The 12707-nt window shown below is 46.3% G+C and overlaps 1 protein-coding gene across 2 annotated transcripts; it reads left to right on the forward strand.

The window, feature by feature from the left end:
• Window positions 1–2521: 2521 nt before the first annotated feature.
• Window positions 2522–11977, forward strand: LOC142041150 (serine/threonine-protein kinase PDIK1L-like). 2 transcript variants are annotated; one of them, XM_075049806.1, is made up of 5 exons: window positions 2522–2559; window positions 4090–4716; window positions 5777–5993; window positions 7992–8244; window positions 11085–11977. In XM_075049806.1, exons 2-4 carry the CDS (start codon window positions 4171–4173, stop codon window positions 8225–8227), a joined length of 999 nt encoding a protein of 332 aa, XP_074905907.1. In that variant the 5' UTR covers window positions 2522–2559; window positions 4090–4170; the 3' UTR covers window positions 8228–8244; window positions 11085–11977. The 2 variants fall into 2 exon arrangements, with proteins under 2 accessions (XP_074905907.1, XP_074905908.1); XM_075049807.1 differs by lacking the exon at window positions 2522–2559 and adding an exon at window positions 3256–3561.
• Window positions 11978–12707: the final 730 nt, after the last annotated feature.

The following is a 12707-nucleotide window of genomic DNA, read 5'->3' on the forward strand; positions in this document are numbered from 1 at the left end:
CGACCTGCCTCACACCCTCCGCTTGTCCCATCGTTCCCAGTGCGGGTCCCAGCATCCTCCCAGCAAGGAGCCTGGGCTGGTACCCGCTAAACCACGATGCACCAAAAAATAACCCCCAAACCCCAGCATTTAGTGCTTTGCGAAAGAAAAACTGCTACATCACTGTCGTCTTTAGCACATAAAACCTCTGAGTCACCGGAGGAATGTGCAGTGCTTTTTAATAGAGTCCAAACTGTCCCAGCGGGCCCGATGTTTAACATTCAGGGCTTTGATTTATTTTATCTTTATTTATTTAGATTGGTCCATTAAAATATTCCCCCCCAACACCCCAACATGTGGGACGATGCGTTTGCAGGAGCGAAGGGGAGCCGGTGCTGGATGCCATGCGGCTGAGGAAGGACAGATGGACTGCACCACCGATCCTCTTGATGCTTAATTATTTTTTTAACCCAAATGTAAAAGCGATGAGTCTCCCCAATAGCAGGAGTGGGTTTATGGGTGATGCTGGATGAGGGCTGGGAAGGATGGGGTGGTCCCCTCACAAAGGATGGGGAAAGAGGCATCTTGGGATGGCTGTGCTAGAGATCTAGGAAAGCCTGCCCAGGCAGAAAAGTTAAAAAGAAAATGACTTTTTTCCAGGCTAAAATACAGAAATATGGCGAGCAGATGGGTGGCCGGAAGGGGAGAGGAGGAGGGATGAGCCGTGGGCTCCTTGCTGCAGGACATCATGGCAGCTGAAGGATGCTGCCATGATAATAAGGGAATAAAAATCCAGCAGAAGCAACTAAAATCCTCCCCGCCAGCCGGACATGGCTGGGAAGGCGGTGGGGTGGTTCCCAACATCCCACCGGGCTCATCTTCTCTGTAGCATCTCTATTTGGAACCAGGATTTGGGGCTGATGTGTCCCTGGGGGGTGATATCGCATCCCTGGGTCTGGGCTCCTTGTTTTTAAGGTGGAAGGAAATATTTCAGACCGATGCTGTGGTTTTATTTCAGATCGGGCATGCCGGCTGTTATTAAAACCAATATTAAGGGGGTGTGATGGCCACGCAGAGGTCGGCCGCTGGGGAAACCTCCCCAGCCTTGCTGATTAATGCCGGGAGACGGGGATGCTCTGGTGCTCGGGGCTGACACCCAGCTACATCCCCGGGTCCCCATCAGTGTCCCCCGGGATGATGTGTGGGACCACTGTGGGTTTTTATTGGGTTGCAATCCCTAATGCAAGTGCAACCAGGGTGGATGTTCCAAGTGTTTTCTCACTGGATGACCACAGCAGCCCTTATTACTGGGATGGAGATGGTCCCAGCTGCCTCTTGCTGGTCCTTCTTCCCAGCCCCATCAGTGTTAAGGGCTTATTTAGGACACACATATCTCCAGCAGCTCAACTGCACATCCATCTCGAAAAATTCTATTTTAGGCTGGAAATGTGGCCAGGTGGAGTTAAACAGGAGTGGGAACAAAATGTGGGATGGTCTGAAATCCCCCCCTACTGAGAAATTTGCCTGCCCCAGCCACGCAACCAAATCCAGTCGATCTCTATAAATTAAAATATCAGCAAATGGCTCCACTTTCTGGCAAAACTGGAACATTAAAAACTGTTGTTTTATTAACTTCTGCAGGTGCGGCGGGGAAATCCCCATGCCCCGTCTCGCCCGTGGACACCTGGCTTTCTCTCCTGGCCACAACACGGAGAGAAATAAGAAACCAGCTCGAAAAGGCTCATTTCCAGTGCCTGAAAATGCTGCAAATGAAGAGAGACGAGCTGGAAATCAGCCTGCCCGTGGTGAAATCCCATCCTCCTCCTCCTCCTCGGCACGGTCCGAACCCTGACCTGGGGCTGAGAGCAAGGGGGTGACCCCCCCAGTTTGGGGTGAACCCCCAAGTGATGCTCTGGGATTGGGGCGCATCCTTCTGCAGCTCTTTTCGAGGCGTTTGATGCCATCGTGTCTTGGGGGGGGGTCTGCATCAGGACCCTGATATGGGGGGGTGTGTGAAGTGAGACCTGGGTGGGCTGGGTACCCTCTGGGTGTCTGCCAAAAGTTTCCAAAAATTTGTATTTAACTTTTTTTTTTCATCATCAGAGATAGGAGGCGAAGGCAGGGAAGCGGCCTCGTCTCGCTAACCACCGCCGGGACAAGGGGAGGAAAGACGGACGGACAGACGGACGGACGGACGAACGGACAAGACACAGCCTTTGCCGTCGCGCCCTGCGCCGGCCCGCACACGCCGCGTTTCGCGGAGGTTTGTCCTTAGCGGGCACCTGTCGTCCGCCGCAGAGGCTTCTGGGATTTGTAGTCCCGCCGCTCCGCCACCACCACGCAAGCGCAGAACCTTCCCCGCCCGCATTAGTTGAGCCGGGGAAGGAGAAGCGTTCGCTGATTGGTCCGGCGGCGGCCTCCCTCCCCCTCCCTCCCCACCTTCCCTGACTTGCGATTGGTTCGGCTGCGCCTCCTTCCTTCTGGTTGGTCGGCCGCCGCTAGTAGGCGGGGCCGCGCCGCTGTGGCGGGAATTGCGGCGGCGGCGGTAGTGGGGCCGGGCGCGAGCGGGCGGCGGCGGTGGTGAGGACAAGGCGGGGGGGAAGGGCTGGGGAAGGGGCTGAGGCGAGTGGAAGCGGGAATGAGCCGGGCCTGAGGGGCTGGAAGGGAAGAGGACAGGGGTCCTGAGGTGGGATAAGGGGTCTTAGGCCAGGTGCTGGGAAGAGGTGGGCCTGAGGGGGTGGTGGAGGTGAGGCAGGGCCCTGAGGTGAGGCAGGGCCCTGAGGTGAGGCAGGGCCCTGAGGTAGCCGAGGGGTCTTAGCTGAGATGCTGGGAAGAGGTGGGCCTGAGGGGCTGGTGGAGGTGGGGAAGGGGCTGGGGGGGAGTGGGGAAGGGGCTGAGGAGAGAGTGTGGCTATGCCATGGGGTGGGAGTGGGTTTGGGGGGAGGTCGGGGTTTGGACTGTGGTGGGGGCCGCTTTGGAGAGGAGTGGGGGGCTGAGGGCTGGAGAGTGGGGAATGGGGTGCGAGGGCTGGGTGAAAAGATGAAAGATTTGGGAAAGGAGCACGGCTGGGGGATGGAGCTGGAGGAGGGAGGGGGATTGAGAAGGAAGCCGGGGTGGGCTGGGAAGAGGGGGGGTTAGGCTGGGAGACCTGGACAGAGGGTTTGGGAAGGGAGGAGAATCTGGGGGGAAGTAGGGGCTCTGAAGGCAGAAGCAGGTGGGGTAGGGGGGAGGTTTGAAGAGGGAAGGGTTAAGGGGATTGGGAAGGGTACATGGGGGGCATGAAAGCAGAGAATGATTAATGTGTTATTAGGGAGCAAAACTTGGCATGGTGCTGAAGAGCACTGGTGCAGGGAGAAGTGAAAGGAGTGACTGAAAAGGAAGCAGGGTTATCGGGGGATAGGGCTGTGGAGAGGGAATTGAATGAAGGACCACGAGAATTGCAGCGGGAACCCGTACTAGACAATGAAGTAAAGGACGACCTGGGGTGGGGGGCCTGGGAGTGTGACAGGGATCTGGAGGTGGAGGGGAAGTGCGGTGCAAGGCTCATGAAGGGGTTGGAAGAGGGTGAGCTGGAGAAAGGGGGTGAGTATCAGGATGTGGACTGGTAGAAAATTGGTAGTGGAAGGACAGGGAAGTGATGTAACCATTGACGGATAAGTAAATTTATGAGGGGGGGAAAGTGAGGGTGAAAGATTTAGTGCCAGACTGGCACTTCTGGCTGATTTAATTTCTTTAAAAGTCAATTCTGGTAAAAGTAAGTTCAGCTGTTACCCAGGAGGTCTTGCCTTCCCTCTCCTGCCCTGCTTAGGAAACGTGTCTACATAGTTCTTTTCCTTTCTCGCTAAACTTTGTCTGCTGTGGACAAATCGATGTCACTTCCCAGGTGGTTGCATCCCACTGTGCAGTCAGGATTGTACTTGATAATGTCTCAAAGTTACCATGGATATAGGCTTTCTCTTAAAACCCCGTTTTAGCTGTCAGTCCTCATGCAGCTGCATCATATATTGATGCATATACCACTAAAATTTATGCCAGGTGGAAGTATTTGCTGTTGATTGTTGGTAAGCTGCTTTGGGAGAGTTTTAAACTTTTTATCCCTTTCTCTTCCAGGGTTTTACTGGAGGTGACGACTGGTTGCCATGAGTTCAAATATTTTCCTCTGATTTGCCGTTCACTGGGCCTAAGTGAGGGATGGCTACGGAAGCCAAGTACAGCATCATTCGAGAAGTGGGCCGAGGGAGCTATGGGGTGGTTTATGAGGCCATCGTTAATCAAACTAGAAGCAAAGTAGCTGTAAAAAGGATGCATTGTAATGTGCCTGAAAATGTAGAACTGGCTCTGCAAGAGTTCTGGGCCCTGCAGAGCATCCAGAGGCAACATGAAAATGTGATCCAGTTGGAGGAGTGTATCCTGCAGAATGGCCAAGTCTTTCAGCCAATTAGTCATCGTTACAGGAAATCAGACAGCCATTTGCTGCTAATTGAAACCTGCCTGAAAGGGCGGAGATGCATGGATCCCAAATCGGCCTGCTTTCTGTGGTTTGTGATGGAGTTTTGTGACGGTGGCAACATGAACGAATACCTGCTGTCTCGCAGCCCAGATGCTCAGCTCAACAACAGCTTCATGCGGCAGCTCAGCAGCGCCGTGGCTTTCCTGCACAGAAACCAGATAGTGCATAGAGACCTGAAATCTGATAATATTTTGATTTCTCATAGACGTGGAAGTCCGGTAGTAAAGGTAAGGGAATAAAACTTTGCTGTAACAAGTATGTGATCTGCCTGCTTAAGCATCATGTGCTTTGGAATGGGCTTTTGGTATGTCTTGTGATACTTGTAACAAGCATACTCAGAACATCTGATATCAGTTGTGGGCTTTTTTTTTTAGGAGTTTTGGAAGGAAGTAGAGGTCACAATGGTGTGTTTCTGTAACGTCCTTCATCCACTGCTTATCCGGTTGAGTTCAGGGCTATCTGACTTCTGTACACTAGATAATCAGAGAGATCACGATCAGTCAAAGATGAAGCAATATGTTCTGTGCCCTTAAACTTTTAAGAACACACTGCCCTATTACAACAGCTAGTGTGTCCAATATTGCTGCCTCAAGCACATATTGGTGTTCAGGGGAGTGGGGAATGTCTTCGTGCTTTATGTTGGTACCCTGATTGAGGTAAAGACTGGCTAGCTGCCTTTCTCGTAGCACCAGACTGAAAGTCCATACAGCTGCTTTTCAGACAGCTGGAAAAGCTGGGAGCCAGCTCACTCCTGAACTTTCAATCCCGAGAGTTCCCGTAGTTAGACATAAAATAATAGGTCAGTGCATTCAGATAATTCATGACTTGATCATTTGGATCAATAATGGTATTTGTACTTCGACCTGTAGAGCTGTCAAGGGATGCTTAAATCAATGTCATCTTAATCGCTATGGATAATAATGGTAATGCAAGAGATTCAGTGCGCTCACTGTGGAACAGTAAGAGCCACTTCTCCCATTGATGTTGTTCAAGATATGTTTATGCCCAATTAGATGTAATCAGAGCGAGCTTCACAGAAAGATAACGCTCAGATACCCGTTTCGCCTGTCTTAAGAAGGGGAGCAAACAACAGGAAAGGAGTTGGGGAATGGACAACGAACAGGAAATAATCAGCTCTTTGTTTCATGGGGGTTGCCACCCGACAAGTGTCAGTGCCATGCTGCGGTGGATTTCAGGGTGGAATTCACTGAGCTGCTGTTTGTAAACATGCTTGTAAACTTGGTGTTTGTGAATAAGTTATTTTGATTTTCTTCTTATGCATTGCAGGTAGCAGATTTTGGCCTCAGCAAGGTGTGTCAGGGGAAAGGGAATGTGAACCAGCATCGCTTCTCCTCTGCTTGTGGGTCAAATTTCTACATGGCTCCAGAAGTATGGGAAGGTCACTACACGGCAAAGGCTGACATATTTGCCCTTGGGATTATTTTCTGGGCTATGGTTGAGAGGATCACCTTCCGAGATGGGGATACAGAGAAGGAATTGCTTGGTGAGCATCAGATCAGTGCTGTCCTGTTGTCAGTAGATGTTCCGGACCTGTAGGGATTCTCTGAGAGGTGTTCTCCCAGGCATAGTTACAAATGCTGTGGCATGTATGCTTTGGATGTGGCTTTTTTCAGGGATTTGCAAGCACCTTGCAATCCAAAGAAACCCAAAGTTGGGGTTTTTGGGGGGTTGGATTTTGCTAAGAGAACTGCAAAGAAATCTCTTTTTCTTCAGCGTGCATTGCTCCTAATTTGGTTGCTTCTCATGCAGGGTTTCCAAGTCTTGAAGACGTATCACTAAGGCAGAGGGAATGCTTTTTATATTTACAAATCATTATTTTATTTGGAAGATCATTCCTTCTGCCAGATTTTTCAAAAAGACTCTGGGGGGTTTAAAGGTTAAGGGAAAGATCACTTCTGGCTTCTCTGCTGTCAGGCCTTCCTTACCCTAAGGAACGCTCTTCAAAAATGGATTTGGCCCTTATTGACACTAAAGAATTGTAAGAGAAAAAAACCCCTCGTAGCTGTTGGTGAGGCATCTGTCTTACAGCTATGCTCTTGATAGAGGATTTAGTATCTGTCTACTTCTACTTGCTCAGAAATGCTTTTAATGCTCTTAAAAACCAAAACCTTTCTGGAATTGGGCTTATGGGTTTGCTTGTATCCTTGACTTGGCATAACCAAGGGATGGGATCACTCGGAGTGCTGAAAGGGTGTTCCAAGGAGCCAAATAATAAACTGGGAAAGGATGTTTGGATATGCTTCACTGCCATCTGGCTGGGTTTCCTCACAGTTTAGAGATGCAAGTTCTTTTGGGGATGACTCCTGATGGCCTGCTCTCCCTCTCTCTCCCCTGCCTCCTCCTTCCTCCAAATCCCCCACATATATGCACGCTTGAAATACTTTGTACTAAAAGATTTCAGAAAAGTATATTGCAGTGGAAAATCCATCTTGAGAGGAGAGAATGCCAGTCATTCACATTAGCATAATAATTGAAGACATCTACCCAGGCTCTGAGATCATAGTATACCTGTCTGTTTTTCTTTTAAATGTTTAAATTCTTAGAAGGAATTTCTACAGAGGAACTTTGAGAAGCTATTGTGCTACCCCTTTAATTATTTTTTTTATCTTCCAAGTAGGCTCAGTTCTAATTCTGTTATTTATTTCTTTTTAAAATGCCAAACATTGATAAATGTTTTAGTTCCTGCCTACAGAAACAAGCAAATGGCTGCAGCTGAGACCAAAGCATGAACAGATTTCATTAAAATAGCTACCCGCCAACTTGAGATAAGGAGTTTGCAAGGCCAACCTTTTCTACACACAGACAGGTCACTGCCTTTGAAACATTTATTCTTTGCTTGGTGCAGGGGCAGAACAGCTTGAGTGAGCAAAGCTGGGTTTACTGTCTCTTTTGGAAGCCAGTTAATCATTTTCAACAAGCGGTGAAATTATTTAGATTACCAGGAGCAAATTTACATTCCCCTTCCTTAATCTTGCTGAGGAGAAGTTGGCTAAGGGTAAATGGCATATGCTGTCATTTTAATTGAAAATTGTTTGACTAACTGAGCAAATAAGTTTTGTGTTTAACTCTTTCAAGTCACCGCAGCCAGGCAGTCTCCCTCCCTCTTCTGGAGCTTCCGAGTCTGCTAGGAGGGTGAAACGGAGTAAAGTGGAGGATGTTCATTTCAGTGGCCCATTTTCTCTGCAGATGGTCCATAAAACTGCTTGACGAGCATGCCATGCTTAAACTTGCTCCCTCTGTTCCATGCATGGTTAAGGGCACAGCCTTGTGCAACACCTTGATTACTATTTGAAAGTAAAAGCCTCTTCTGATAACAGCCTTTCCCAATATTTGACTTGGCGGTTGCCTCTTAATAAGTGATGTTTCCAGTAATCTTTCAGATGTTTTGTTTTCCAGATTGTCATGTGCAGTACGGATAGACAGCATTTAGCGTAGACTTTCTTCTACCTGTATAACCCGACTCTTCCTAATCTGTGTTCAGGAACTTACATCTGCCAAGGCAAGGAGCTTATTCCCCTTGGAGAAGCGTTGCTGGAGAATCCCAACATGAAGCTACAAATTCCCCTGAAGAACAAGAAGTCCATGCCGGATGATCTCTGCAAGCTCCTGCACGATATGCTGGCTTTTAACCCAAAGGAAAGATTGGATGCCTTCCAACTAGAAGTCCGAATCAGGCAAATCTCCTACGGCAAAAAGCGTCAACGATCTGTCTCATAGAGACGAAGGACGTTCAGGTTAGTGTCTCTGCCAGGCTGCTCCCTATTTAGTCTGAGCTTACAGGGGATTTTCTGTTATTGACCTCCAGGCCAAAGCCCTCTAAATCAAGTGTGACCTGTAGCAGTTCTGAAAATTCAGCATAGAAAGATACAGTCAAACGAGAAGAAGAAAAGGCTTTGATAAACATTTGGGAAAAGGAATTTGGCTGAAGTAGGTCTAACAAAGAAACTTTTGCCTCCTTAATGGTGTTTGTTCAGGGAATTGGTTGTGCTGTCTGTATTTGGGCCAGCCTGTCCTTTACCCTAAACCTTATCTAGTCCCACAAATGAGGGCAGATTTTGACCATCACTCCAGCATTTACCTGTGCTTTTTTGTTGCTTTTACAATATATTTGCTAACTAAGTAAAAGCTGAAGTGGGCAAAGTTACTGTATATTTGGAGGTGTGCATCTTAAATATGGTATTCAGGTATGATAGTACCTGTCAGATTAAAGACAGATTTATTTTATTTTTTTAATTAAAGCACTCTTAATGCTCAGAGCGCATCAGAACTGGGTGCACCAGATGATAGAGGAGCTTCCTGTCCTGAACTGTTCAACATGTAAAGGCCTTGAATGTCTTGGAAAAGGCTGGGCTGGAAGTCTGGTGGTCTTGCCAAGTCATGCAGCAAGACTGTTGTTTTTATGTGCCCACTTTGGAAAAAAAAATTTGATCCTAATCCTTGTGAGTTCTCGATGGCCTCTTTAGTATCTGCTTTGATGGAAGTTTGAATGTCCAACATAAAGTTCAAGATGGTCTGTCAGATTCTGTGTCTTTCAGTAGAGCAATGAAAATACGGAAGAGAGTTTCCAGGATTTTCAAGTCCTGTCTCCTGCTGTCATGGGCTTCATATCCTAGAATTTATTTGATAAATACATCATAGAAATAAAGGGTTTTGTGTCTGATACTGTCACTGGGACTGAGCATCTGACTGTCCTTAAATGCATTTCTGATCAGTTTAAATACCCTTGATCTTGTGACAGCCTTGTCCTTTAGCTTAAAATGTTCTTCTCCTTCCCGGGTGTTTGCCCATTCTGAACTGTTTTACAGAGAACAATTGTAACCTTAGCAGCATTTCTTCCTGTCTGAGGTTGGTTGGGTCCTCCATCTCCTCCATATACAAAGAATTTCTGCGCTTACCCTAGATGAGTCTCTTCAGGTGCTTTTAAAGTGCTAGCATTTACTATCTAGTCTGGAAATACTCCTGATGTGTTCCACGATCACATCTCCCTCCTTTCATATCTGTATCAGTTAATCCTCTCATAATTACTTCGTATCCTAAAGCCTTTTTTGACTTGAGTTGCTTCAAATCAATAACATTCTGGGTTAGAGCAGTTACTTTTGTTCACAGATGCATGACCTTATGTTTTCTATTACAGAGTTTCAACCCGTGTTGGTTAGAAGAGACAGTGAATGACCCTGAATATTTTCTGATCCTATTTTATAACCGTAATACCTCCAGCTTTGTGTCATCGGCACACTTCTAATTGTGCCAAGGCTGTTAGTGAAAACATTAATTAAAAAAGTCTATTGCCAGTGCCAATCTTGATAAAACTCTACTCTAGCATCTTCATTTCCAAATTATCCGATTCAGTTTTCCCTTGGGACAGGTTAACTGCCTTACATCTTCCTTTTTACTAATCACATTCTTCTCCTGTGTATCTAATACTTTCTTGTCTGGTACTACATCAAATGCTTTACTGAAATCTTAGCAGACAAGACCAACGCTTCTTTTTATCTAGAAAAATCAGTTTTATTGCTGAAAACTACTCAATTATTCTGGTAGGATCTGCAGTTCTGGGGACTCCCACCCTGAAACAGGAGGCCTGGCATACTCTAATAGCAACAGTACCACTAGTTGGCAGGCCAGCCCTGAAGTAGTTAGCCTGCTAGAGGGGAATTTGCAAGGATAAAGAGAAAAAAAGGCTCCAGCAGCACAGGGTCAGGCTTACTACTGTTGACTTTCCTTTTTCATTATGAAACCATAATGGTAGATAGGTTTGCAGACTAGGTTCAGAAGAAAAATGCCAGCACAGCCAGGACATATCCCTGAAAACCCCTGTCTGTCTCGATCTTCTTCATTTATTTTACTTCCATGTTCGGTAGGAAGCTAGCTGAATACCTACTATACTTGCTTTTGGCATGTAATCGGAGTTGATGCAGCAATGACTTGAGGCACAGCGCTCCACGCCACGAGGCGCTCGTCTCACGCTGTTGAAAATGCTGTCAGCTGCTGTGTTAGTGTGGACTGAAATGAAAACCAGCTCGCCTTTCTAAAATGGGGTTCTCTTAAACACAAATTCATGGATGCTTCAGTCCAGAAAACAGACAGATTTCATATCCGGCTTTCCTAATCTAAAATCAGGAGTAGCACAGAAGCTGAAAAGGGTTTCTCGCAATGCTAAATCTAGGCACTTCAGAAGAAATTCTCCAATAGCAACTTTGAATCAAACAGGGGATGCTTTTTTTTCCATAATGCTTTGTTATCATAGGGTAATGAACTTGACAGTGTAGGGCAGCCAAACACTAAATCTCCTCAGAACAGCATGAAAAACATCTAAATGAGTGTTCTTTCATTAATTTAAAGATAAGGATATGGATATAACTTGTGTCAGGAAGTCCTTAAGTTAAACATTGCTCAGAACTGGGATTTTTGCTGAGGAAAGCCTGCTTGTGTATGTGCCCTGTGCTCTTCCCAAAGCGTATGTATGCTATTGATGTCCCCGAGGCAGAACAGTGGGCCAGGGGACCTTTGGTATGGCCCAGTGCTTTCACCAAAAAGTCTTTTATTTTGCAACTTCGGCACCTTTCTCTTGCAGGTATCGTGTCCCGCTGTGATCTGGAGGCCTTGGAGATGGCGAACAACTCTGCCTGCTTTTGGAATGAATGCATCGATCAGAAGACCATTGCTGGCTTCCCGTTCTCCCGAATGGTTATATTTAAATGGACAATAACTTTATTTATTTGTACAGTAATTTTAAGAGAAGAGCTACAAAAAACTTATTTTTATGTAAACATTTGGTGTTTTTATATTTGCGGTTTTATGCAACGAGTAGCGTAGGTGAAAACTTGGCTGAGGTGACCTTGACTGCCTGGCCATACTGGGCACAGTTGTAGAGGAGTTTCTGAACTCACTCTTTTTAAAACAACCCTTGTGCATCCTTTTGTTGCCGTCCTGTGACTGCCTTTTTGAAGGACGGCAAAGAAACATGCAGAAACCATCTGGAGACAGGCTTCTCTGCCCCATTGCATGTTGACTGCCTTTCCAGCCCTGGCTTCTCACTGATAATGCCATGTCGCTTGTCCTTGGCACAGAAGTTGTCGTTAGGAGGCTTAATTGGAGCTTTTTTTGTGTAATTCTTCACTCCGTGCTGCTTGGCCACATAACTGAGTGATGTCTGCTGAATGAGCTGGCAAAGTGTTCAGTGTCTATTCTGAAAAGTTTGAGCAGAAACAAAAATGTATTTTCTTCACAGTAGCTTTTGAATATTCTTGCTTAGATTAACTAAAATGCTTTCTTAAAATAAATACAAAGAATGTTAAAGATGCCAACTCTTGATTAGAACGTATGCGTCACTAACACTTAAAGTAGTTTAAGGAATCATGCTTCCTGCTGTGTTAGCTGCTTGTGCCAGCTGTTCTTACAAGGGAAATGAAAAGGACTGAACTGGAATCTTGGCAGGTAAATGGGGAGTCTAATTTGCACCCTGTTTGAAAAATATTGTAATGTATCTGTAAACTACTGCTGATCTTTGCTTTTCCTAAGGAGCTGGGAGCTCCTGGCAAAGGTTCCTCCTATGCTCTTCTGTTGTGCAGAGGTGAAATAGTGTCCTCCAGGGACAGCTTCCTTTTGTAGGAAAGGAATAAACTGCCAAAAGAAAGATAACATGCTGAGCCCCTCTGCGTCACCTATGCCACACAGAGGACAGAAATACATATATTTCTATTGGATTATATATTTCTTCCCCCTGTCCTACTCTACTGAGATTGTGGCTGCAATATAGAAGATTCTGTATTATAAGCAGTGTGTCATAAGCTAAATTCATGGAGAGGATCTTTCTTCCTGCCATGACTTTATCAAGAGGGTCCACTGGCCTTCCATGGGGAATCGTAAGATTTTTCTCACCTGCTCCTCCAGGCTGTAAAATATGTTTGTCCTGCACAAACAAGCATTGATGGACCTCTGTCCCCATAACAGATAACAAATGGACTACCCAATAGGAGTGGCTGCTGAAAAGAGCTGTTGTGGGAACATTTAAAAAATAAGTTAATTCCAATCGTTAAATTAAACTTGACTTTTGAATTTAGAGAATCCCTAGTCACACGCTGCTGATGCGTATGAAGTGTGTGCAGCAATGATAGACACGGTTGCTTTGAAGCTCATTCAGCTCTTGACACCTCTGTGCAGACAGATGTTATGGTGAAAATGGGGGTCTGGATCT

This window comes from Buteo buteo, chromosome 17 (genome assembly GCF_964188355.1).
Source record: "Buteo buteo chromosome 17, bButBut1.hap1.1, whole genome shotgun sequence".
NCBI lineage: Eukaryota > Metazoa > Chordata > Aves > Accipitriformes > Accipitridae > Buteo > Buteo buteo.